Source organism: Podarcis tiliguerta, assembly GCF_965153285.1.
Source record: "Podarcis tiliguerta genome assembly, chromosome: 5".
Taxonomy (NCBI): Eukaryota; Metazoa; Chordata; class Lepidosauria; order Squamata; family Lacertidae; genus Podarcis; species Podarcis tiliguerta.
Genome location: NC_139538.1, coordinates 9,038,596 through 9,063,217, shown reverse-complemented (window position 1 = coordinate 9,063,217; position 24,622 = coordinate 9,038,596). Strand labels below are relative to the sequence as shown.

Sequence of the window (24,622 nt, the reverse complement as noted above, 5' to 3'; positions counted from 1 at the left end):
GCAAATAATAATAATAATAATAATAATAATAATATTCTTTATACCCCACCCATCTGGCTGGGGTTCCCCAGAACAAGATAGTCAGTGTTGCATTGCCTTTCCTGTGGTGAGGCCAAATTTGGAAATACTGTTTATGCCATCTCAACAAGTACCGTATTTTTTGCTCTATAAGACTCACTTTTTCCCTCCTAAAAAGTAAGGGGAAACCTTTGTGCGTCTTATGGAGCGAATGCAGGCTGCGCAGCTATCCCAGAAGCCAGAACAGCAACAGGGATCGCTGCTTTTGCTGCGCAGTGATCCCTCTTGCTGTTCTGGCTTCTGAGATTCAGAATATTTTTTTTCTTGTTTTCCTCCTCCAAAAATTAGATGCGTCTTGTGGTCTGGTGTGTCTTATAGACCGAAAAATACGGTATGCCGGGTCTATAATGATTTCAATTAGGAGCACAGAAAGCTGCCTTATCAGATGTCTGAAAGCCAGTGATGGGGCTCATCCCACCAAGCTTGGTTGCAATATTGTCTCACCTATAGGGTGCAGCTGCTTGGATCCTACTACACCCCTGCCTAGTTGTTTTGAATTCATATGTTACTGGACTGGCCATCCCAAGGCAAAATCCTACACCCCTTCAACAATTTCCAAAAGGACGAGCCATTCAGGGTGTCTGGTTCCTTCCAGCAAACAGGTAGCTTTAAAAGAAGTTCAGACCAATTCACAGAGGATTAGGTTATAAGTGGCTATTAGCCACAATAGCTACCTTCTGCCTCCACTGCTGGAGACAGTAAACCTCTGACCAATTGCTGGGAATGGCAGGTGTGAAGAGCGCTGTTGTGTTCATGTCCTGCCTGTGGGCTTCCCAGAGGCAACTGGCTGGCTACTGTAAGGACACAATGGTGGGACTGGATGAGCCTCTCTGGCCTGATCCCATAAAAGCTCCTCCATTGTGTCCTTGAAGAGTATATAGAATCATGGAATTGTAGACCCCAAGGGTCCTCTAGTCCAGCCCCCTGCAATGCAGGAATTTGTTTGGCTCTCTTTATAGATGACGGGAACTGTTTACCCATGCCAATCCAGCAACATAAGAGTACAGCCCTAAGGTCCATTTCATCCAAACACCACCAGCCCCACGCAGCCGTGCCATCCTCGTGCAACCGTTTCCCATGCAAGCCAGCCTCTGCAGACAAAAACACAAAAACTTAACCCACTCGTTGGCAGCAATGCTTTGTAGCATCACTGGGACCCTATGGTTTTCCACACGCAAACTGCTTACAGTAACACTGCCGCCACGAAGCAATGCCCTTTCATTTTTTTGCCAATTATTTTTATTGATCTTCCATAATTTATTTTCCCCCTTCCTTTGCTGCTCCCAGTAAAATAACTTTTCCAACTATCATTTCAAAATACATTCATCTCTTTTCCACCCCCTACACATCACCTATTCAATTACCAATTTCTGCTATGGCTTTTATACATTGTTATAACCCAGGCATAGGCAAACTCAGCCCTCCAGATGTTTTGAGACTACAATTCCCATCATCCCTGACCACTGGTCCTGTTAGCTAGGGATGATGGGAGTTGTAATCCGAAAACATCTGGAGGGCTGAGTTTGCCTATGCCTGTTATAACCCGTCCACAAAATAGTCAAGTAGGGTAAATCCTCTTCTCTCTATCTATAACAGTCATTCATCAGTTTTCAAACATTTCCTTCTGATACCTCTTGAGTAACACTTTGCTTGAGAAAAACAGATCTTGCTTCCTCCCGGACAACATACACACATTCCTCCAATGCCCTTTCAAGCTGCCAGCTGGTCAGGTGAAATCTGGCCCTGGCACACCTGTATTTATTTCAAGATCTGGAAGATCTGAAGGAGCCAGAGCTGCTTCTTATTAAATGAGAGCACTGTTTTCAGAATATTTGATGAATTGTTGTATTTTAATATTTTGCTGGAAGCTGCCCAGAGTGGCTGGGGAAACCCAGCGAGATGGGAAGGGTATAAATAAATTATTATTATTATTATTATTATTATTATTACAGTATTACTCAGAAGGGTTCCCATTCCCCTCACTGTGAGCGCACAGACATAACACACACGCCCCCCACCCCATACCAACCCAGAAATTTTGTGGAAATTAACAGTGGAAGTATCCCTGCTCTACTCTGCCTCCGACGAAAGTCATGCGGGAGTGTCCTGCTTGTTATTGCGGATTGGAGGGTGGAATAAAAATGCACTCTGCACGTGCTCAGAGGCGCCCTCTTCTCTGGGGCCGCCGAGCCCCGGGGTGAAGCCTCGTCCCTTTCCCCCTCCGGATGAAGGAAAAGCGGGGAGGGGGAGGGATGCTGCGGCTCAGCTTCCCCCCCGCCCCGCACCCACGACGAGGCCCCGAGACGTCGGCCTTGCCCGTCCATTCCTGCAGGGCCTCCCTTCTTCGACTCCCGCTCCGCGCCCCGTCCTCCCTGCCGGGGCCCAGCCGCACTCACGGGCACTGCAGCCCCCGCAGGGCCTGGAGACGCCACTCCGCCGCCGCCAGAGCAGAGGCCGCCATGGCTGCTGAGAGGGAGGTGCGCCGGGCGGGAACGGGAGGCCGGGCCGCGGCGGCGGAGGGGCCTATCAGGAGGGCCCGGGAGGAGGCAGGGCATGGGCGGCCCCAGGAGGAGGAGGAGGACGCGGGAAGTGGGAGCGCCCTTCTCCCGGCCGAGGGAACGAATTCTTCCGTTCCCGCCTCAGGTTGAGGCGGCGAAGGCGAAGGGCTGTCGCCTCTCTCAGGGGAAAAGCAGATAGCTGCGTGTGGCCACCTCAGAAATACGAACACTTGTTATTTGTCTGCAAGTGTTGTTTTTTAAATAATAATAATAATAATAATAATAATAATAATGTGAAATATATATATCTACCAGCGAGCCTTCTATATAGAAGTTATAGTAAGAATAATATGAAACAACGCAAAACAACAAATAATGGGTCTTGGTCACCAGGTACAAAGCCAAATGAAGATGATGATAATTATTCTATTTGTATTTATAACACATATAATTACCTGTCAGGGACTCAAGACAGCTCACAGATGAAAATAAGAACAGCTAAAATCGCGCATAGATATAGACATAATGTGTGTAAGGCAGAAAATAAGGCAGCATAGATAGATAGATAATCATGTGTATAAATCGGAAAATAATAGCAGCATGTTAAATAACCAAGCTGAAAAGATGAGTTACAGGGCAGGGTGGGGGTTCCTTCCAGTGATTGTTAACAAAAGAAAAATACTATAAGCTAGTCAGCATCAAACTATGTTTCCTGGTTTCCCCACACATCCCAGCCTTGTACAAGTTTATCAGTCAAAACCAAGTACGTACCCTGTTGTATCATTTGCGAAGAGTACAATTCCCGCAATCTTCGGATGGAGGGCAGTGTATACATTTAATATTTTTTAAAAAATAAATTTTGAAACGGGCAGGCCGTTAATCTACCCGATTCCCCAGAAGCAAAGGAATGCAAAGGCAACAGGACAATGGGCAGAAACACAGAGCACTTGAAAGAAAAAGAAAGAAAGAGAATTAAAATATAGTTTCTCAATATTTATTTGAGGCAACCTGTGCATTTTTTTAAATTTTTGGTGAAAAGAAATTTCTGTGCTTCTACCTATATAGGAGATATATAGGAGAATAGGAATGTTTTTGCCTGGTGCCTAAATATATGCAACGAAGGTGCCAGATGAGCCTCCCTTTGGAGAGCATTGCAAAAACAGGAAAGCACTGTACTAGACAAGGTTTGCCCAAAATGCAAACCAACAAAAACTTTGCCAATTATCCCCATTCTGTAGGTGTGACTGAGTGTTCATGGATTGTTCCAAAGAACCAGATCAAGTTCAATACAGTATTACTCCTTGGTGACTGGGTAATATGTTCTTCTGTACACTAGGTGGCAACCTGTGTAATCATTTAGCAGTCTTGGAAAGCAATGCTGAGTTTTGTTGAAAAAGAGGTTGCTAAATAGCATTTAACGTGTGTAGAAGTTACTTGTCTATTTAGATTAGAAAATAACAATATGCAGCTTAATAATGTGAATCATCACAAAAATTTGTTCTCTTTAAGCTTTAAAAAACAAACAAGAGACAGTGTTGTTTTTAATGAGCCAATAAATAGGAGTTTTTACTGACATTAGGAGGACACATATTTTAGTGTGATTAGGAAACTATTTTCTCACCCTATCTATGGGAATTAGTAGTCCTGTTCATGGGGCTGAATATTTGCATGCCTTTAAAATGTCTCTAATGCCAAAATAAATTTGACGTATTTCTACAGGAATGGAGAATATTCTACCTTCAGAGAAAGACGGGCTCAAGGAAAAGGACTCCACCGATTTTGGTAAGGGTTTCTCTTATAAACAAAGAACAATGTTTCAAGGATGACCTCTGAATCATGTTTTTGTCAAAATTATTGGCTCTGCTACTTAACCCAAAATCAGAAATAAACTGTATAATGCATTTATTATGCTTCAGTCAGACAAGAGTCACAGGACACTGCCTTCTTTACCATACACTTAAGTGATAATTGATTAAGTACTGCGACATGCAATTTTGCCATGTATCTTCACAGCCAAGGAGCAAAAGCCTCAACTTTTATTGAATTTACATCCTACCCTTCCTTCTGTAGGAGCACTTGATGGCAATATCAGGAGACAGGGAGTTCGAAAGAGTAGCTGCTGCCACACTAAAATATCAATTTCTTACCCCTGTGGAATGAGTATTATGTGGCACCTATAATTGTAAATAGCCTCTCTCTGTTGAATTTTAAATTGTGATCTTCCCAGGGCAGAGACCTGTTCTTTTTGCTTGTTACTCTGTAATAATAATAATAATAATAATAATAATAATTTATAATTTGTACCCCACCCATCTGGCTGGGTTTCCCCAGCCACTCTGGGTGACTTCCAACAAAGGTTAAAAATACATTAAATGTATTGAATACACTGGTGGTAACGTAATGAATACGCTGGTGGTGCCATCTTAATTAGGCACATGAGGGAGGGAAGAGTTAGCATTTTCACATTTTACATACAGCTTGCCTACAATATCTAGTAAGGTTAATTCCCCGATCATTCCTTTTTCTGAAATTGTTTAGTTATCAGCAGGGCTTCTTCATAAACTGATGGTTTGCTTTTGAGGCAAGCACCATAGAAAATGCGCCCCTTGTGAGACATATGATCATGTGGAAGCCAAGATTCCAAACAAGAAGTCACTATAATCAGCTGAGGGCGGGGAAAGCTGTGAAGAATTTAGGAATGTCCCAGTTGATGAGATCCTTGCAACCCTAAAAAACAAAACTCCAATGACCTTTTATATAAATAGGGTTACATAACGTCAGTTGTTTACATCCGTCTGTCTCTGGAGACAATGGAGTGGAGCACATTTGGGAGTGAAGTCAAACTGTTGGAAGGTCGCAGCGCCTGCTGTGGTTGTAGAGACCGATATGGGAGGGACATGTTTTGTTGCAGCTGGGGCAGATGAAGGCGCCCAGTTCTGCTGATGCAGGTAAAGGTAAAGGTACCCCTGCCCGTACGGGCCAGTCTTGACAGACTCTAGGGTTGTGCGCCCATCTCACTCAAGAGGCCGGGGGTCAGCGCTGTCCGGAGACACTTCCGGGTCACGTGGCCAGCGTGACATCGCTGCTCTGGCGAGCCAGAGCCGCACACGGAACGTCGTTTACCTTCCCACTAGTAAGCGGTCCCTATTTATCTACTTGCACCCGGGAGCGCTTTCGAACTGCTAGGTTGGCAGGCGCTGGGACCGAGCAATGGGAGCGCACCCCGCCGCGGGGATTCGAACCGCCGACCTTTCGATCGGCAAGCCCTAGGCGCAGAGGCTTTTACCCACAGCGCCACCCGCGTCCCTGCTGATGCAGGTACACCAAGTCATTTCTTCTCTCTGCGCTCCTCCCAGTGGTCATTCTTCCTGTGGTCGCTGCTGTGGATCCACAACCTGACTGTCTGACTCCAGGCACTGTGGTCCTCCGAAAGGGTTTCCCACACAGCGAGGTTGATGTTGGCAGCCTTCATGCCGCATTTACATATTTGTAGTGGTCTGGTGCCTGAAGCCAGCTCCCCCTAGAGCACATCCTTGGGGATCATGCCATCTTTATTCTGTGGACACGACCAAGCCAACGTAGACGTCGCTGAGACAGGAGTGCGAACACGCTGGGAAAATGGGCTTGGGAAAGCACAGACTGTTTTGCCATGTGACACCCAAAATCTTCCTGACACAGCACATGTGGAAGGCGTTGAGGCATCAATTAAGGCCTAATGACTTCAATTATTTTAAAAAATATATTCTTGTCATTATGCCCCTCCCCACAATGGTAACATTTTATAACACTTTCCCGACTCCTGTAATAGTAAAGCAGATATTATGCCACTCTTCACAAGTAGCAGTAATTGTTTTTTCATCTACAGAAATCATATCTATGAAACACTTTTAGGGGTGGGAGGGGACTCTTTGGCAAGGTCGCTTCAGTGTTAAAATTGTGAGGCTAACCTGGTGTGCCTTTTATTGGGCCCAAATGCCATGACCCCTGACAAACCCCTACAGTTGTCTAGAGACAGTATCTGCTCCCAGGGCCAGAGAAAGCTGAGGAGATGTCTCCATGTACCATTCTGGGAAGCTCCAAGCAGTGGCGAAGGTGCATGCTCCGCTACTGGGGGTGGAGAGCAGATGGCGGCGTGGCTGGCGCCCCCAGGGGGTGTGGCGTGCATCCCGGAGGTGTGGTACATTGCCTGTGAGGGTGTGGCGTGCCACCCGCAGGGGCGTGGTGCACGTTCTGGGGGCATGACACGCTGCCTGTGGGGGCGCGGCACCCGGGTACACGACACGTGTCCAGGGGGGCCTCCATGATAGCACCCTGCTGGAATAATGGTGCCGGGGACGGTCTGTTCCCTCCACACTCCTGTTCCTCCGCCAGTGGCTCCATGTAATGTTGGGGGACTTACAAACCTGGGAGACACTCCACCCTACTATGTCTTGCATGTATTCTTATAAGAATGGCTTTTGTTTGGCTCTCTTGGTAAAGAGGCTTCAGGAGACCCGATGGGAAAGTGTTAAATGAGTCACTGCAGTGGAAGTGATGTTGCAAGTCATATACACAGGATTTCACAATGCAGTCATTGCATTCCAAAAATAGTTGCGTGTCTTTACATTGCTCAAATCTAGATCTAATCAAACTATCTGAATAATAAATGCTACCACCTGCATCCACAAAAACAAATTCCCATCGCTCTGGCTACATGAGTCCATACTAGGTTTAGGACATGGGGAGTGGCACCTCCTTAATCAAAGCTGTGCTGGAATATTCTTTTGAGGCCTTTGTCCCGAAGGGTGTAAAAACTGGGCTTCTTGGACCATTTTCTGTTCTGGCTCTCCCAGATCCACTCTGGCCTAAGACAGAGATGTGGGTGAGATGTGTATATGTTTTTGTATGTGTGAAAGATAGAGAAAAAGAGATTATTCTTATTAGGGATAGGACACAAATAAATTTTAGTTGATTAATTTATTAAATTATATTTGCATATGAGTAAAAACAACCATAGTTTGAAGCAAAAAGCATACAACCTTAGTTTATAGGTGAGACAAGACAGAATGGAAGCATTCCCTGTTGTATGAGAGAAGGGGAAATGCTTTTTTGAAGATGGAAACGTGGGGGAAAAAATGTAAAAATATGCTGCGTCCTCCTTAAAGGTCGTAGCCCCAGATATATATATATATATAACTGCTCTTTTCTAAGCAGAAAGGCAAGTTATGAATATAGAAATAACAACATAATAGTGTCAATTTTCAAGTGCACACAAGTAAATACACAGCACAATCAATTTACACTTGTAGTTGCCACAATCGAATAAGTAGGCAGAAGCAGAGCATTCCATTATCTACAACCTTTTCACTCGCTGCTGCACAGATCTTTAATGAAGTGGTTTAGATTCGTTCATAGCTTGAGGTGCGCCTTCTTCTGTAAATCGCACAGGTGGCAAAGACAATGACAAATAATCCTGCGAGACTGAGGCCCACGGTAACTGGAATTAATCTCTTGTTTCTGTCAAGAGCACATTCTTCCTCTGCAATAAAAATCAGGATGTTATGGCGTATTACACAATTATCATCTGCTTTCATCAGTTTCTTGCTCAGTAAAATACAGCTACTGATAATTATACAAAAACCCACGAGCACTGTCTGTGGAGCTGCCATTTTGGTCAGTTTTAATTTCTTGATGCATAGCATATCCTCTTTTCCCAGCTTTAATCAGGGATTGAGCCATCAATCTATAGTCCATTTCAAACCATTATATTGGGCATGGCAGGGCTGCAAACTGGGAATTCTGTGGGTCAGGCACTGGGAATTGCAGTTCATTTTGGCTAGGAATTTACAAGAGACCCAGAATCCTCTTGGCCTGGGAAGTCAGATGATGCTGGCAAACCAGTCTGGTTCAATGGCGAGCTCTAAAACTTCCTTCAGTCTGGCAGGGCCGGATTTAGGGAGGATAGGCAGTTCCTTTGCACAGGGCGCTGAGCCGAGGGGGCGCAAAATTGAGAAGATCCATAACTGAGAAGATCCATTGGGGGACGCCAGATTTTGGGCCTCACACAGGGCACTATATTATGAAAGATTCAACCAGAGCCAGAGCCTTTTCAACTCTGGCTCCGGCCTGGTGGAACACTCTGCCTCATGAGACCAGGGCCCTGTAGGATCTGATTTCTTTTCGCAGGGCCTGTAAGACAGAGTTGTTCCGCCTGGCCTTTGGCTTGGAGCCAATTTGATTCCCTCCCTCTCTTTCTTTTTTCTTTTCCTTCTCCTCCTGCGAGGAGGCTACATTTTAATATTTTAATTTTTCAATATTTTAATGTTATATTTTAATTTTGTTTTTAAGTTGTAATTATTCAACTTGTCTTTATTATTGCTTGTAAGCCGCTCTGAGCCCGGCCTTGGCTGGGGAGGGCGGGGTATAAATAAAATTATTATTATTATTATTATTATTATTATTATTATTATTAAGATTACCAAAGTCTCTGTGCAGCTGGGAATCCTGCACATAAATGGCACGGTCACAGATTGCACCCACAGTTGCATGCATACTGGTTTTGTTCAGACCATTGGCCGAAGGCACGTTGGCTGGGGATAGCAAGTGGAATCCCCTTTCATGCATTCAGGTTACCTGCAATCCCCATGCAATTGTCAATTGCCGTGGGAAAGGAGCTGCCATCTGCCACAGTCACATGGGTTGCTATGTGCTTGCTGGTGAAATGAACAAACTAGTTATTCCAGTTAAGCTACAAATGAAAGCAAGGAATACTACCTGAGCCTGCATTTCATATGTTTTTTGAGAGAAAGTCCTTGATAATAACTTGAAACTGAACCATACTTCACACAGTTTTGATTGCAACAGGAGTGTCTAGCTGTTTAAAAACATGCTACTGGCCTGGACTTGCTCACAGTGGTGTGTTTAAATCAACTGAATGAGAAGGAGTGCCTTAACACAGGTCCAGTGACAAGCACTGCTACCAACCTTTCCCAAACTGGTTGCCAACGATATTAAAGGCTTGAAGTTGAGAGCTGGAAAGCAGGAGTTGAAGGTTGTCGGACATCTCTATGGTTTGCATGCTGAGACACTTGAAGCAATTCCCTAAAGGCACTGAAAAGAGCTGGTCACTTTTAATTCCACTGTACAGCACACCTGAAGAATACAGAAATAAAAAGAAATGACAAATGGTGTTGTTGGAGGCAAAATCTTTCCTTGAATGAAGGGTCAGCAACTGATGTGCAGTAGGCGCTGCATAGCTTGAGCTAAGATCTTATAACTCAGGATTTCCCAAAATTGGGTCTCCAGCTGGTTTTGGACTACAATTCACATCATCCCCAACCACTGCTCCTACTAGCTAGGAATGGTGGGAGTTGTAGTCCAAAACCAGCTTTTGACCTAAGTTTTGGAAACCCCACTATAGATCAAGCACGTTCCCCTGTTCGGTTTGCTGTTAGGTCTGCTGCTTAGAGGATGGATTGCAGGCAGTTCAAATGCAAACACTAAGACCTCAGATCTGTTTCAGGGGGTGAGATAACCCCCAAGAGCAGCCCAAAGCCACCATACAAATCCTCATTATCACCAGACTGTTTACCTGCCAACTGGCCGGCCAGTCTGCCACCCCTTTATACTTAGAACTGGGTGCCTGATGGTGGAAGGCAAATATGTTCCACATACGGCAAGCTACACGTTCATCCATTTCCTCCAATCTCAGAACTGTCTTTCCATAGCACTAGTTCCACCTGACCACAGCAGACAAGACAGTGAGGACCCTCCACCGGCTCTGTTAACACCAGCTTTCTCTTGGCTCCTCTTCTGGAGCTGTCTCCTACAGTGCCTGTTCCACCTGGTCATTGGACATTTGTGCAAATTTATGAAGAACTAGGGTCAAACTAGCTCTGCGCACACGCTATACATTTAAAGCACATGACTTCTGAGAACTGGTTTCTTAAGGGTACTGGGGATTATAGCTTTGTGAGGGGTAAACTACAGGGGTAAACTTCCCAGGATTGGAGGGGGGGGGGTTCATGTGTTGCTATTATTCAACTGACTCTTAGTGGATGATTATTCAGGAAAAGAACAGCCTGCTACAATTCTAAATTCTGCAGAGAGTCGGCTTCTTTGAAGTCAGTACTTTAAGAAGTACTCGAAATGTATGCTCAAGTTCCACTGATTTTGAGTACACCTAAGGTGACCATGAGTGCATTTTTTTTATCCTCATAAAATAAGCCTCAGAAGTGCAATCCAGAAAAAGTGTGGTGCGGTGGCAAGAAGGAAAGTCTTGACCCAGGAATCCTTAAATGCAGTCTCACTTCTCCCACAAACTCATTACATACATAATGCAAGGCAAGCAGCTTCAGCCCCCTCCACCGTCTAAAATAAGAGGGTGCCTCTTGCCTCTTGTCTCCACCAAAAAAACTACATTCATACATTTTTTAGGCATTTATAAAATCTTGTGAGTGCTGGTGTATTTTTTTCTGAAATCCTCATCATGTTATTGAGCTCTGTAAAATTTCAAAGAGATCTGATCATTGGTTATGGAGGAAAAATAAAATGCAATGTACACAAGGCCGAGGATCTCAAGAGGGACAGAAACTCTGAAGTGCTATAAAATCAAAACCGTTTGTGATAGAGGGGAAAAAATTAAGAGGGTTTCTTTCAACCATAGGGGAAGGGTGTACACCAAGTTTCATCAAAATCCGAGACGGTGGGTGAATCATAGAATCATAGAGTTGGAATAGACCACAAGGGCCATTGAGTCCAACCCCCTGCCAAGCAGGAAACACCATCAGAGCACTCCTGACATATGGGTGGCATGACCATGTTGAACTGACATGGAATGACCCACACAGCAGAAATAATGCAGGAGGCAGTAGTTAGAAGTTACCAGTCTCTGCAGCCCCAGCAGTGGTGGAGCATGTTTAGCTGGTGCCTGGGACAGGTGGGCAGGGCACGGAGGGCTAAGGGATCCTGTCTTGCCAGCCCAGCTCCCACCGTATCATCTCAGCCTTGCAAAGTGGCTTGGGGAGGGTGGCTTATGAAGGACACAGCAGCCATGCACTCTTTGATCCTAGACTTGCAAGGTAGCACAGGGCTGGAAGGGTGGTGTGAGCAGCGCCCCCCAGAAAAATGTGCTCAGGGCCATCACCCTGGCAGCCCCTGCCCATGCTATGCTCCTGAGCCACAGCAGGCGCTGTGATCCTCTGGTGGTTTAACTTCACCCCCAGAGGCACACTCCATTGTCTCTCAAGACAGATGCATGTCAGCAGCTGGATAAAATTTAGCTGAATACCACCTAATATATTTTTTTTGGGGGGGGAGCATAATATTAGGGAAAATTGCTTGGAAATATGTGTTCAGTTTGGTGCACAAAAATGTGTATATTAAGAGAAATGTAAGCAAATTGCATGCAAATTTTCATGATTTCTTTTTAAATTGCAAATTGATTTGGAAACAGGTCAAACTGAAGGCTAGAGAAAATAGAAGCTGAGAGAAAATGAAACGGAAAGCTTGATTCATCCCCAACACATCTTAAATCAATGCACGCAGTAAAGTCCTGAAAAAGACAACTTCCTTTACATGCTACTCAAATGCCAGCTATGAGTTTTGGTGGCTCTGCGTGACCCAGTGCCTTGACTCTTAAGAGAAGCTTCAAAATTTCGTAATTGCTAACTGTTCAAAGGCAGGGGAAGAATCACCATGTCACTTACCCTCAGATGGTACAGTTAAAGAAGCTTCAATCACACTGACATAGTACACTTCTCCACTCTGGGGAAGAAAAAAAAAAAAGGTGGGGGAGGAAGGAAGCAAGCATAGTTTTATCCAATATCACTGCTTACAATTTAGAAAACACAAGAAGATGCATAGAAGGTTCATGACCAAGGGCAGATAGAGGGAGTTCAGTGGAAACCAACTAAAACCTTTTCCTATTACAGTGGTGCCCCGCAAGACGAATGCCTCGCAAGACGGAAAACCCGCTAGACGAAAGGGTTTTCCGTTTTGGAGGTGCTTCGCAGGACGAATTTCTCTATGGGCTTGCTTCACAAGACGAAAATGTCTTGCGATTCCTGGGGTGTTTTTTTCGCTCCCCACCCCCTTTTACTAAGGCACTAAGCTGCTAATAGCCTTTTAGCAGCTAATCCGCTAATCCCTTAAGCCTTTAATAGCCGCTAAACCGCTAATAGCGCTAATCTGCTAATGGGCTTGCTTTGCAAGACGAAAAAACCGCTAGACGAAGAGACTCACGGAACGGATTCTTTTCGTCTTGCGAGGCACCACTGTATTTCAGGCCACATATCCTCCTCTAATACAACAGAAGGAAGCTTTCTTTTGTGCTAGCTGCTTGCGAAGTGTATTTGCCCTTCATAGAGGACTGGAGTGTTCGACTCATGCTCTGTAGTTGGGAAGTATGATGTGCAGCTCCTTGGTCCACATGGTACCTGCAGCAGGGATGTAGCCATGCTCCTCGGGCGCTTTAGAGCAAAACATTTAGAACTGGAACCTTTGCCCATATAATAACAAAGCCTCCAAGTCAGTGCTGGCCCTACCATTAGGTAAAGCAAGGGGAAATGCTTCAGACACCCGGCGAATTTGGTATTTCTTGTGACATCCAAGAGGTGCCAGGGTGCAAGAGGGGTAAGCACTCTCCTGAGGACTCCAGGGTACATCAGAATATTTTTCATTTAGCAATGTTTATTACCAAGGCCAACTGTTGCAACCTTCCTCATGGGGAATCTTCTGAGGGCCACATTTCAGTGGCGGGTGAGGCCAGAGGCAACGGATATGACTCTTAACCTATGTGCAGTAGGCTACTCTGAGCCACAGAAAAGCCTGACCTTTCTACCACACACTGTCTCCCCATCCTCCATCCTTGCCAAGGCGAAAGCAGTCAAAGGGCATGGCTGGTGAGGGCTGTGACCCGGGGAAAGTCCCAAGAGCCAAACAGAGCACTGGAAGGCTGGCTGTATTTGGTTCCCAGGCCTGAAGTTCCCCATTCCTGTTCTGGAAGCTTTCTGAAAGCCATTTCTGAGTAGCCCCAAAGCAGGCTTGACGCTTTCATTTTTTATCTCTGGCTGTGTCTACACTGTAACTTTAAAACACATTTGAAGCACGTTCTTTACCTCAAAGAATTCTAAGCACTGCTGTTTTCATACCCACCAAGTGTCCCGGAAAAAGTTTTTATTTTTATTTATACTCCACCCATCTGGGTTTCCCCAGCCAAAGTGACCTCATGTGTTCTTGTCCCCCCCAAAAGGGCCTTTGGGGCACCTTGCAAGATGGCACCCCCCTAAAAGTGTTTTTTTCAGGGTGAGATTGCCACGCAGCTTACGTAACTCCCTTGGAATGTGCCATGGAAGACGTGCATCCTGGTTTTTGATCTGAAAAAGTTGGGCAGCATGAGTTTTCCCCTCATAGAGTTACAGTTCCCAACAATGCTTAAAAAACCTGAGGGGGGAAATGTGCTTCAAATATGCTTTAAAGTTATAGCATGTACACAGCTTCTCCCTCCCACACACTTCACAATCCAATTTTTGTAGCACACCACACCTGATCTCAGGTTATGCATGCGTCATATTAATGGAAGGCACACTCTGTACAAAATCACATCTAACTGATCAGAATAAGGCCTCTGTAATAGTTTCTGAAAGGCAAACACACACACACACTGGGAATCTGGCAGCCGAATTCATGCCTGCATATATTTCAAAGAGCAGGTTCAAACTCAACAGCCTCTGAATGCTTGTCTTAAAGAGGAGGCTGGATTGTGCAATGCTGCACCAATAGTTGCGTTGCTTCTGGAGGGTGTTGCTTGGGGTGGCCAACTCAAAATTTTACCTCGGCATCCTCACTGAAGCCACTCTGTGATGTGGCTCTCAACGACACAACAGTTTCTAAGGCTCTTACTTCAGTTAAACAACACCGCTCTCTTAAGAGCAGCCGGAGCAAACACTTAAAATTGGGTCTTTGTTTGACAATTAGGGTGTTGGTTTGGTTTGGCAAGGGGCCCTTCCAAACGAGGAGTTCTCACATGTCCCCTGTTGAGAAAACAGAACACACACATCCCCTGACAACAATAAACATCCCTCTTGCTTCTTTCACCCCAATTTGCCTGCAGGGTGTTTACACAGCTTCTCGTGAATCATTTGCTTACCCCATATTTCTCAATGCATTTTACTACTTAAGCAGCATTTCCGTTTCTTTGTTTTGCTTTTGAAGTGGATTTGCTGCTCCAGTGTGGCAGAGAAAGCTTTTTAATCCACTTTAAATGCACAAACCAGAAGTTATTAGTAGGCCAACGTTAAAAACCTCTGGAAAAAATAGGGGTGAGCATGTGTAGAAAGTAGCCTACTGAACTAAGGTAAAATTCACGCTCGACCACTGAAACCGAGCCAAAGCCAAATGTCAAATCACTCTCTTCCAGGAAAATTCCCAACGTTCTGGGATCCCCTCCTCACTCCCCCCAAAACAACATCTGGTAAAATGCTTACCTTGGTGAAAGTAAAACGTATGAAGCCACCTTCAAATGAGATTCTCAGAGTTGACACCCAAACCCCACACATTCCAACTGTACGCGTGGTGTTTGGGTTGATATTGAAGTATTTCAGGTTGTTCTGTAAAAGGGAAACGGCGCATGAATCCCAACACAGCCTGACACATGCTTTCTTTCTAAAACAGGGGTGACTAACCTGTGCACCTGCCCACCCACTCAAATGTTGGGGGGCTCCCAAGTCCCATCAGTCCCACCCAGCACAGCCAATGGTCAGGGATGATGAGAGTTATAGTCCCTTGCTAACTATTAGAAGTCCCATCTATTTCAACAACACTTGCTTCCAGCAGCACCTCTGGGAGCCTTTTCTTATACCCATCACATAGCTCAGGTCAGAATGGTTCTTGCACAGTCCCTCCTTGACACTCCCCATCTGAGTGGGCTGGCGCTGCTGGTCGTTAATGGGGATGAAGAAGTGAGCTACAGGTTCACACACACACACCCCTTTCCCGATACCTCCTCCACATACCTCCCTTATCCTGATTTGGTGCTATGTCCGACCAATAACTTACGTCAGAGTTTGGTCACATCCACAGCATTCATTGGCTGCCAATCAGCTATGGAGCTTAATTCAAGATACTTCTTTTGGTATTTGAAACCCAATACAGCCTGGCACCAGAACACCTGAAAGGTTGTCTCACCCCTCAGGTACTTAGTTATATACCTGGTCACTGCACTCTACAGGTGAGGGCACCTTGAAGATACCCTCTTGCCAGGAGGTCCACTGCACACAATATAGGAACCATCCCTTCAAAGTTGTGGCATCCTATAGAATCTCCTCCCCTTGAATATTAGGCACTGTCTTTGTTGTCCTTCCTCTTTCACCAAGCTTTTTTAAGTTGGGATCTTTCCCAGTCTGCATCTGCACTGGAATTGCTTTTAAGATCTTTTAATTGCTTGTTTGCTGCCCCGGGCTCCTGGGGTATGAATTGAATCAATTCAAATACATTTAAAGCACATAGCTTCCTCCAAAAGAGTCCTGGGTGCTGGGAATTGTAGCGCTGTGAGGTGTGAACTACAGTTCCTGTTATTTGGGGGGCGAGGGGCAAGGAAGGCATGTAGCACTAAGTCACTTGTTCCATTAGCGCAAGGGTTCCTGCAATGAATCTCCTCCATCTCTCCCCTGGCTCACCCCCTGAATCTGCTCTGGGGGTTCATGCCCTCCCATCAGATGTCAAGGAGATGAGTAATTAAATAACCTTTAGAAGACATCTGAAGGCAGCCCTGTATAGGTAAGCTTTTTCATGTTTAATGTTTTATTATGTTTTTATATATCTTGGAAGCTGCCCAGAGTGGCTGGGGCAAACCAGTCAGATGGGCAGGGTACAAATAAGAAAGTAGTGGTAGTAGTTGTTAAGGAGAAGGGAGAAGTTCCATTGCATGAACAGAAATCTTTGCGCTGACTGCATGGCGGCATCAGATACTACCCATGCTATAGATGCAAACCTAAGGCTTTTCTGAAATAGCTTTTGGAACCCAGAATCACAGTTCCTGGAATTACCGTATTTTTTGCTCTATAAGACTCACTTTTTCCCTCCTAAAAAGTAGGGGGAGATGGTTGTGCGTCTTATGGAGTGAATGCAGGCTGCGCAGCTATCCCAGAAGCCAGAAAGGCAAGAGGGATTGCTGCTTTCACTGCGCAGCGATCCCTCTTGCTGTTCTGGCTTCTGAGATTCAGATTTTTTCTTTCTTGTTTTCCTCCTCCAAAAACTAGAATCATAGAATCATAGAGTTGGAAGAGACCACAAGGGCCATCGAGTCCAACCCCCTGCCAAGCAGGAAACACCATCAGAGCACTCCTGACATATGGTTGTCAAGCCTCTGCTTAAAGACATCCAAAGAAGGAGACTCCACCACACTCCTTGGCAGCAAATTCCACTGTCGAACAGCTCTAACTGTCAGGAAGTTCTTCCTAACTAGGTGCGTCTTGTGGTCTGGTGCGTCTTATAGAGCGAAAAATACGGTAACTGATTGTTTTGATCTTTTGAACAAAAAAAAATGGGGGGGGGAATAATGGAAAAGGGGAAGCTGCAGCTTACTGTTTTTCCATTTTTAGCTATCATTGTCAAGCCAACTGATGCTTTAATACACTCAGCAGTTCCATTAGAAACACTATAAGCCCCCGTTGCAGCTGGCGATGGTTTGGGTGTGAGGGTTGGCCCAACGGGGGCTGTTGGCTCAGGAACAGTGGCTTTATGCCCAGATGGCATCTTGCTGTGGGCTGTACTGTTTGCGCTTGGCGTTCCGGCTGGCACATGTTGTGTGATGCACTTGTCGCTTGTTCCAGCTACAGTCTTCTTTGCATTTCCTGCCTTTGCTGGCATGGCAGGAGCTACAGTGTTCCAGCTGTTTGGGGCTGCAGGTTGTGAAGCTGTCCTCTGAGCAGCCGCTGTCGTTTTTACGGCTCCGTGGATTCTAGCTTCATCAGTTTGTGTTTCAGATTGTACGGCTGTGCTCCCGGCAACAACTGTAGTTGTAATCACTCTGCGACTTGCAGCTTGACTGGTTGGACTTGTGGGGTTTGCAGATGTTTCTAGAGGAGTGGCTGCTGTGTTTGCCTGTTTGTGGACTGAAACTTGTTTGGCTGGTGGTATAGAATCTGCTTTTACCATCTTAGCATCTTCAGGTAATGCTGACACTGACTGGGTTCTCTGGGTAGCCTCTTGTACAGATTGCTTGCCTATCTGTGTGACTAAAACTTCTGAATGACCATATGGAAGAGTCGTGATCGTTTGATTGGCTCTCTGCAAGACTGAAATGGGCTGTGGAGTTGCTTCAACCTGCACCTCTCCACTGCAGGATAAAATAGCTGCAAACAAGCAGAGAGTAAGTTTAATCTCGTTTCCAAAAATCCCTTCCATTCTAAGCATCTCTCAGCTCGAGTCATGTCTCTGAAAAGACGGAGGCATGGGCAGTGAGTAGGGCTGGGCGATATATCGTCCAAAACCAGTCTCAAGTCCATATCATGATATCGGTTTCATAATTTTTGACCTGGCAATATATTGCAAATTATGATGTATGTTTGTGCGCGTGTGCTATGCAACAATCACCATGTGGGAAAAATCGTGAAGCCAGCCAATGCCTTTGCATAGCTTCATCCTTATTTCAGACATTGTGATATATAGCCGGTAATACATCACAAAATTGAAAAGCAGCTCTATCTTTACTTCAGACGTCGTGCTATATCAGTACATGGCCATGTTTAGCTGGTGATATATCATGAAGTTGAAAACCAGATATCGCCCAGCCCAACTGTTCGCCTCTACATAGTTCCATCCTCATTTCAGACTTTGTGATATATCAGTATATTGCAATGTTTAGCTGATTTATCATGATGTTGAAAACCAGATATCGCCCAGACCTAGCAGTGATGACTTATACACCTTTCCTCCTCAAATGTGTTGCTCTTAGGGCTCATCCACATTTCCCACTTGCCCTGTGACTAGAAAGTCCAATAGGTTTCCCTCTTTCTAGGCATGGGTCTGAGGTATGGGTTTTTCATTTGTCCCACCAATCTGCAGATAAAGCCATTGATGTTTGTTCCAATGCAATGGTAAACAGCAGGTTTCCCCAGGAGAAAGCAGTGGGGCAAGCAGAAGTATGTATGAGTCCTGTCTGTCTCAAGTGAATAAGACCTCCTGGGACACATTTATCTAATAAACCTAATATCACTCCCCACTTAAGGAACTTGCAGCCCTGCAAAGGATCTGCTGATAGGTAGAAGAAAACTGACTCCAGGAGGCAAAAGATACACATGTACAGTACTTAACTCTTTCACTAAAATCAATAGGACTGGAAAGTGGTTAGCTTAGGTTGGATCAAGCATTTTTATCAACAACGTTCTGCTGATTGAACTCAGGACCATAAACACCTCTGCATTTCCAATGTTTAAGTAGAATAAAATTGCCAGTTAGATTTAAAAAGAACTATTCTTTTCCCGTGGAACCTTTTGTCAGGGAGTCTGACCAAAATGGGCAAGATTGCCTTGCAAATCCCATGCATCCATCCTTCTACATTTGATTTCTTGGGATATTTCCACAGCATTTTGTAACCTTGCAATAGCCTGATACTCTCTCCGTATTTATCTTTAACATGTGTATTTGGTACAAAACAGAAATCACAACTGAGGTGTGCTCATATTTAGGCTTCTTTAGTAGACCAAACCACCCAGAAACTTAGATTTTCTATCAAAAACACTGCAGTGAACAACCCAATGCAGCTGCTCTCAAAAGCCTCCTTGCACATGCCTTGTTTAGGGCAGGGCTGGGGAACTCTGGTCCCTCCTGATGTTTCTGAACTACAGCTCCCACCAACTCCAGCCAGTATAGCCAAAGAATATGGAAGTTACAGTCCAACAACATTTGGAGCATCAAAGCTTTGCCACATCTGATTCAGGGCCGCAAGGAAGGTTAATGGCAGCAAAGCTCTTCAGGAAAAAGCTCAAAGGTGGTTGTGGGGAGTGGATCTTGTCACCAGATGACCCTGTACAGGCTTTCCCTACTCCTGCGTAACAAGCTGTACCTGTAGAAAACACTGTCTCTTTTAACACAGCTTTTAACAAGCTGTACCTGTAGATTTCTTAAGGATTTCTTAACAAGCTGTACCGCTGATTTCTTAAGGAAATCAGCCCTGAGTGCTCACTGGAAGGACAGATCGTGAAGCTGAGGCTCCAATACTTTGGCCACCTCACGAGAAGAGAAGACTCCCTGGAAAAGCCCCTGATGTTGGGAAAGATGGCGGGCACAAGGAGAAGGGGACGACAGAGGACGAGATGGTTGGATAGTGTTCTCTAAGCTACCAGCATGAGTTTGACCAAACTGCGGGAGGCAGTGGAAGACAGAAGTGCCTGGCGTGCTCTGGTCCAGGGGGTCACGAAGAGTCGGACACGACTAAACGACTAAACAACAAACCTGTAGAAAACACTATCTCTTTTAACACAGGCAAAGAAGAGCTAGAGAGTCTGTTGCATCCCTGTATCCTTACAAAGCAACACACAATACAGTGATAACTGGGTATACTGATCTACTCACCGCCAGCTGCAACCAGGAGGAGTTCCACAAACAGGTTCTTCTCCCAGCTCATGGTGAAGGAATTAAAGAGTAATAATTCACGGATCAGATGCCCCAAGGAACCTTTGTACGCGTTGCTTCTTTCTTCTTCTTCTTCCCTACAACCAGCCTAGCATGCCTCCTCCTCTGGGAGACAAGAAGTTTGCTGTTCTCTTGCAAAGAGCTCCGAGCAAAGGGGAAGTCCAGCACAAGAACTGGAATGTTACATGCAAAGCAAGAATGGATTGTGGGGAAGCATCCTTGAACCATTGAGAAAGTGCTTGAAGAACATTGGTGGAGCTGAAAGTGGAAGCAAGATTAGCATTGTTCTCCGCCCAGTGCATTTTAATTCTCCCTGACGTGCCTTGGGCGGCATTCACACCACGCATTTAAAACACTGTGATAGCACTTTAAGCAGTCCTGACCTACCTACAAGAATCATGGGAGCTGTAGTTCACTAGGAGTGATGAGAGTTGTTTGTTAGAAGACCCCTTTTCCACTCACAGAGCTACAGTTTCCAGAGTCCCATGGGAAGAGGGATTGACTGTTAAACTGCAATCAGTTGTAGCTCTGTGAGGGGAATAGCGGGGTCTCCTCACAGCTCTTAGCACACTTAATGAACTACAACTCCCAGAATTCTTTGGGGGGAAAGCATGATTGTTTAAAGTGGTATTGCACACTTTATATTCAGCAACTTTTGCAGCCGGGAGGAGGGCATCAGGGATGGAGTGGGAGAAGGGAAGCATCAGACCTGTAGCTATTTGGGGGCGGGACTCAATCACATACTGGCAAATTCAGGTTGTGCAATGATAATTGACTGGGAGGTTTCGCACAACAAACTTCCCCCCAAAACACTGGGACTTTTGTGATAAGGAGTTGGGAAAATGCACTGGGAAAATGGGGGGCAACATTTGTTTTGAAGTCACATCATCTAACCTCCTTGCAAACAGTGGCGTAGCATGGGGGGTGCAGGGGGGGCCGGCCGCACCGGGCGCAACATCTGGGGGGGCGCGCTCACACTCGCAGCTCTCTGCCCCTACTAAAATCCACGGGTTAGGGGGCGCAAATTACTTGCCTTGCCCCGGGTGCTGACAACCCACGCTACGCCACTGCTTGCAAACAGTGAGAATGAATGCAAATTAAATAGCCACTATTGTCTAATCTCCCATTAAACAAAGCAGAAAAAATTCTCAATAAACAGGTCATCTGGAAGCACCCTAACATGGCACTCCAAGTTACAAAGTCTGCGACACAAAGATGGCTGCAAAAGTGACATGAAGGTGGGCAGCGTTAATCCCACTATATGGGAATCCCCTGCAGACGACCGCAGTGCCTGGAGACAGACAGGCCATGCATCCCATAGCAGTGACGAGAGGAGGAATGATGGAGGAGTGCAGAGAGAAGAAATGCCATGGTGCATCTGCAGCAGCACAACTGGACACCTTCATCTGCCCCAGCTGCAACAAAACATGTCTCTCCTGTGTCGGTCTCTACAGCCACAGCAGGCGCTGTAACTCTCCAGCAGTTTCACTTTGCCCCTGAAGGCACACTCCTCCATTGTCTCCCGAGACAGACAGATGCCAACAGCAACCTCAAGGTTCAGAGGATGCTCAATACACTTTGCCACCTTGCTCTGTTTTTGAGCTCCCTGGAGGCATCTGGCTAGCAAATGAGGGGAACCGGATGCGAGAGTTAATGCATCTTTGGCCTGATCATTGCAGGCATCTTTATATGTGTACGTCTGCTATAAAAATGCAGGCTGTTTCCAAGCCAGGCTGGTATGCAGAGGAGGGACATCCATGGGCCACTTCTGGCACGTGAGCCAGAGGATCCCAATCCCTGGTTCCCATGCATGTGCACTAGAGTCACAGTTCATCTTCCCTTGCCCTGGAGATGTAATTTCTAGAGACCCAAAGAAGGAGACTGTAAAGGTTCTAGGGGTTGCTCGTGCGTAAGTTGCCGTTACTCCTGGCTAGGTTGCCTGGTTGAACCCTTTCTGTCTGGACAGCCTCAAGTTCCGTGGCTGCCTCAGTCGCTGGCAGAATCCGTCAGTGGGTGTTTCTTGAACCTCTTCCAGCATAGAAGCTGTTTGACGCCCAATCTCCTCCTACTCTGCCTGCGCGGAAGTCTTCTGCACAAAGTGGGTGTGGGCAGCGGAGTACCCGTGCCCTCTCCGCTGGTCTCCGGCGAGGAGTCCTGGAGCCACCTCTCCGATTCCCCCATCTGCCCCCCTTCTCCACTGGTGTTACGCTGATTTCCTTCCCCAGCAGATGAGCTACCTCTCTCCCTGCTGGGACCCTCTCCACCATCCTTCTGGAGCCTCCTCTCCGCCTCCAGCTCCGATGGCAGTTCCCTGACAGAGACTTAAAAACTGAACAACTCTGGTGTACACACATTAAAGCGGACAAGATTTTAACAAGATCCCCCAAAGAAAAAAATAGGGACAAATGGTGTCAATTTAAAGTTCTCCTAGTTTCTTATTTTTGCAGTTTTAAATTCGCTTCTCTACACTTCTGCAGCAATCTGCAAATTAAAAAAAAAATCGGAGGAAAATTCTTCAACGTTTTAGTGTGAATTCCTCTGAATAAAATACCATTTTGACAAATGTACACATTTTTGTAAGCAATTTCCCCGAATACAATGCATTTTTGTATGATGTTTTCACCAATATATGCATTAATGTGCTCACTTTGCTCAGATAAGCATTTCTGGAAACATTGCTTAGCTGAAGAACTATATAGCAAAATTAGAAAAAGTGCGGATTTTGAAGGATGACTGACATATGGCTTCAGAAAATGTGGATTTGGTAAATTCACCTTTGAATGTAAATTGAATCAAATTTCTAACCCTTCCCTTATCTCTGGTAAATAGCAGCAATTGGAGAATATGTGATGCAGTTCATAAGTATCTCACTTCAAGTTATTATCAATCTCTTTCTCCATTTTAATGCCCCTTTAAAGATTTTATGAGTTTTCAGACTGGAATCATACTGACCTGTTTTTCTTCTATACTCAGAAATCCTGGAAGGCAGGGATATTCAGAAATTGGAAAAGAAATGAAATGTTGTTGTTGTTATTGTTTAAAAAAGAGAGACAAGTTGCAGTACAACTGCCACAACCAGCTACCTTGCTTGTGGTCCGGAAATCTCTTTTTGCCGGAATTTAGCACAGGAGGCAAAGGGCATTTTGAGAGGTAGAAACAGATTTCTTATTGAAGCCCTCCTGTTGACAAAGACAAGATATTTCCTAAGAACTCTGTAGCCCCCTAGTGGACAAAGTTTTCTATCACCGACAGTCATAGAAATCCACACTTCCAGGCTGTCGCTATTTTGCAGATGGGGTTCACCATGCTGGATTTGGCGCTCTTGCACAACACACCTGCTTCTACCCCAAACATGACAGAAAGGAAAGTGATGGGACAATGCATTTTAAAGTATGCAATGACAACTACCGTATTTTTCGCCCTATAGGATGCACTTTTCCCCCCTCCAAAAATGAAGGGGAGATGTGTGTGCATCCTATGGGGCGAATGCAGGCTTCAGGAAGCTCCCCGCAAGCCGTGGGGGCCCGGTGTGAAGTCGCGCAGCACTCCCACGGCTTGCGGAGAGCTGCCTGCATCCCGAAGCTTGGGGCACGCTCAGCGCAGGCAGATATCCACGAGCCTGGGGAAACCGGTGCGGCTTCCCGCCGGGCTCCCTAGGCTTGCAGATAGCAGCCTGTTCTGGGGGCTGGGGTCAGGGGAAGCTCGGGCTTCTCCCGCCCCAGCCCCGCGCCTGGGGAAAAAATAATAATTTCCCCCCCTTTATTTCCTCCCCAAAAAACTAGGTGCGCCCTATGGGTCGGTGCGCCCTATGGGGCGAAAAATATGGTACTTAACACAACTTCATTTAATACTCCCTGCCCCCCAACAAATCGGAATATGTGCTCAATAAACAGCAGGTTTTGTATAACCTCCCTGCAAATTTTGTGCAAACGAAAAGGGATAAATGCTCAACACACTGGTTATCTGGAAGCAACCTTAATTCTCCTGCTTTTGTAGCCTGTTCCTTACAGTAAATCTGGCACATATAGTAAGTAGCAACATCAAGGGGGCGGAGCAGAGAGAGGCAACTGCCCTCCCGCAAATCAATAAAAAAACAATAAAAATACATAGTTACTGAGGTTCTGCCCCCCCCAAAGGTCTCCCCTCCCTAACAAAAATCCTGGCTATGCCCATGTCTGGGTGCAACAACAACTCTGTTTGTGATTTCCAGTAACTAGTATTCAGAGACCTATTGCCTCCAGCTGTAGAGGCAGAGCATAGCCAGAGTGGATTGCAGATATTATTCCCTATGAATTTGTCTAATCCTCTGTTAAAGCCATCCAAGTTAGCGGTTATCACTACACCTTGCGGAAGCAAATCCCATAGTTTTAACTGTTTTCTGCAGTGGCTCCCGCTTTGTGGAATGCTGTCCCAAGGACGTTCAGCTAGCACAT

General features: G+C 45.7%; 2 protein-coding genes and 1 long non-coding RNA gene across 4 annotated transcripts in view; 1 reads left to right on the top strand and 2 right to left on the bottom strand.

Moving 5' to 3' along the window:
- MCCC1 (methylcrotonyl-CoA carboxylase subunit 1) overlaps positions 1 to 2,716 on the bottom strand; it is a 29,792-nt gene extending 27,076 nt beyond the window's left edge. The window contains exon 1 of the mRNA XM_083442225.1: positions 2,475 to 2,716. Within this exon, the coding sequence (XP_083298351.1) occupies positions 2,475 to 2,539 (65 nt within the window). The 5' untranslated portion in view covers positions 2,540 to 2,716. The remainder of the gene's footprint in view (positions 1 to 2,474) is intronic.
- A 1,376-nt stretch (positions 2,717 to 4,092) lies between these two features.
- On the top strand, positions 4,093 to 7,681 carry LOC310678504. Its single transcript, XR_014511786.1, has 3 exons — positions 4,093 to 4,358; positions 4,647 to 5,524; positions 5,895 to 7,681. It is a non-coding gene; the product is annotated as an uncharacterized lncRNA (long non-coding RNA).
- LAMP3 (lysosomal associated membrane protein 3) lies at positions 7,518 to 23,281 on the bottom strand. Of its 2 annotated transcripts, XM_083442328.1 has the most exons (8): positions 22,512 to 23,281; positions 21,258 to 22,070; positions 19,704 to 21,086; positions 17,139 to 19,667; positions 15,041 to 15,163; positions 12,263 to 12,320; positions 9,540 to 9,707; positions 7,518 to 8,094 (listed from the first exon to the last, which is right to left on the bottom strand). In XM_083442328.1, exons 4-8 carry the CDS (start codon positions 17,967 to 17,969, stop codon positions 7,955 to 7,957), a joined length of 1,320 nt encoding a protein of 439 aa, XP_083298454.1. In that variant the 5' UTR covers positions 17,970 to 19,667; positions 19,704 to 21,086; positions 21,258 to 22,070; positions 22,512 to 23,281; the 3' UTR covers positions 7,518 to 7,954. The 2 variants fall into 2 exon arrangements, with proteins under 2 accessions (XP_083298454.1, XP_083298453.1); XM_083442327.1 differs by lacking the exons at positions 21,258 to 22,070; positions 22,512 to 23,281 and having other exon boundaries at positions 17,139 to 17,908; positions 20,130 to 20,531.
- Between the last annotated feature and the right edge of the window lie 1,341 nt (positions 23,282 to 24,622).

What these genes read in the sequence shown, in the direction of transcription:
- LAMP3 (XM_083442328.1), bottom strand. Translation starts at nt 17,969, where the DNA reads ATGCTTAGAATGGAAGGGATTTTTGGAAACGAGATTAAACTTACTCTC. An exon ending in TTTAACTGTACCATCTGAGG is followed by an intron (nt 9,708 to 12,262) that starts GTAAGTGACATG and finishes TGTATTCTTCAG; the next exon opens with GTGTGCTGTACAGTGGAATT. An exon ending in TGGCAACCAGTTTGGGAAAG is followed by an intron (nt 8,095 to 9,539) that starts GTTGGTAGCAGT and finishes TTTTTATTGCAG; the next exon opens with AGGAAGAATGTGCTCTTGAC.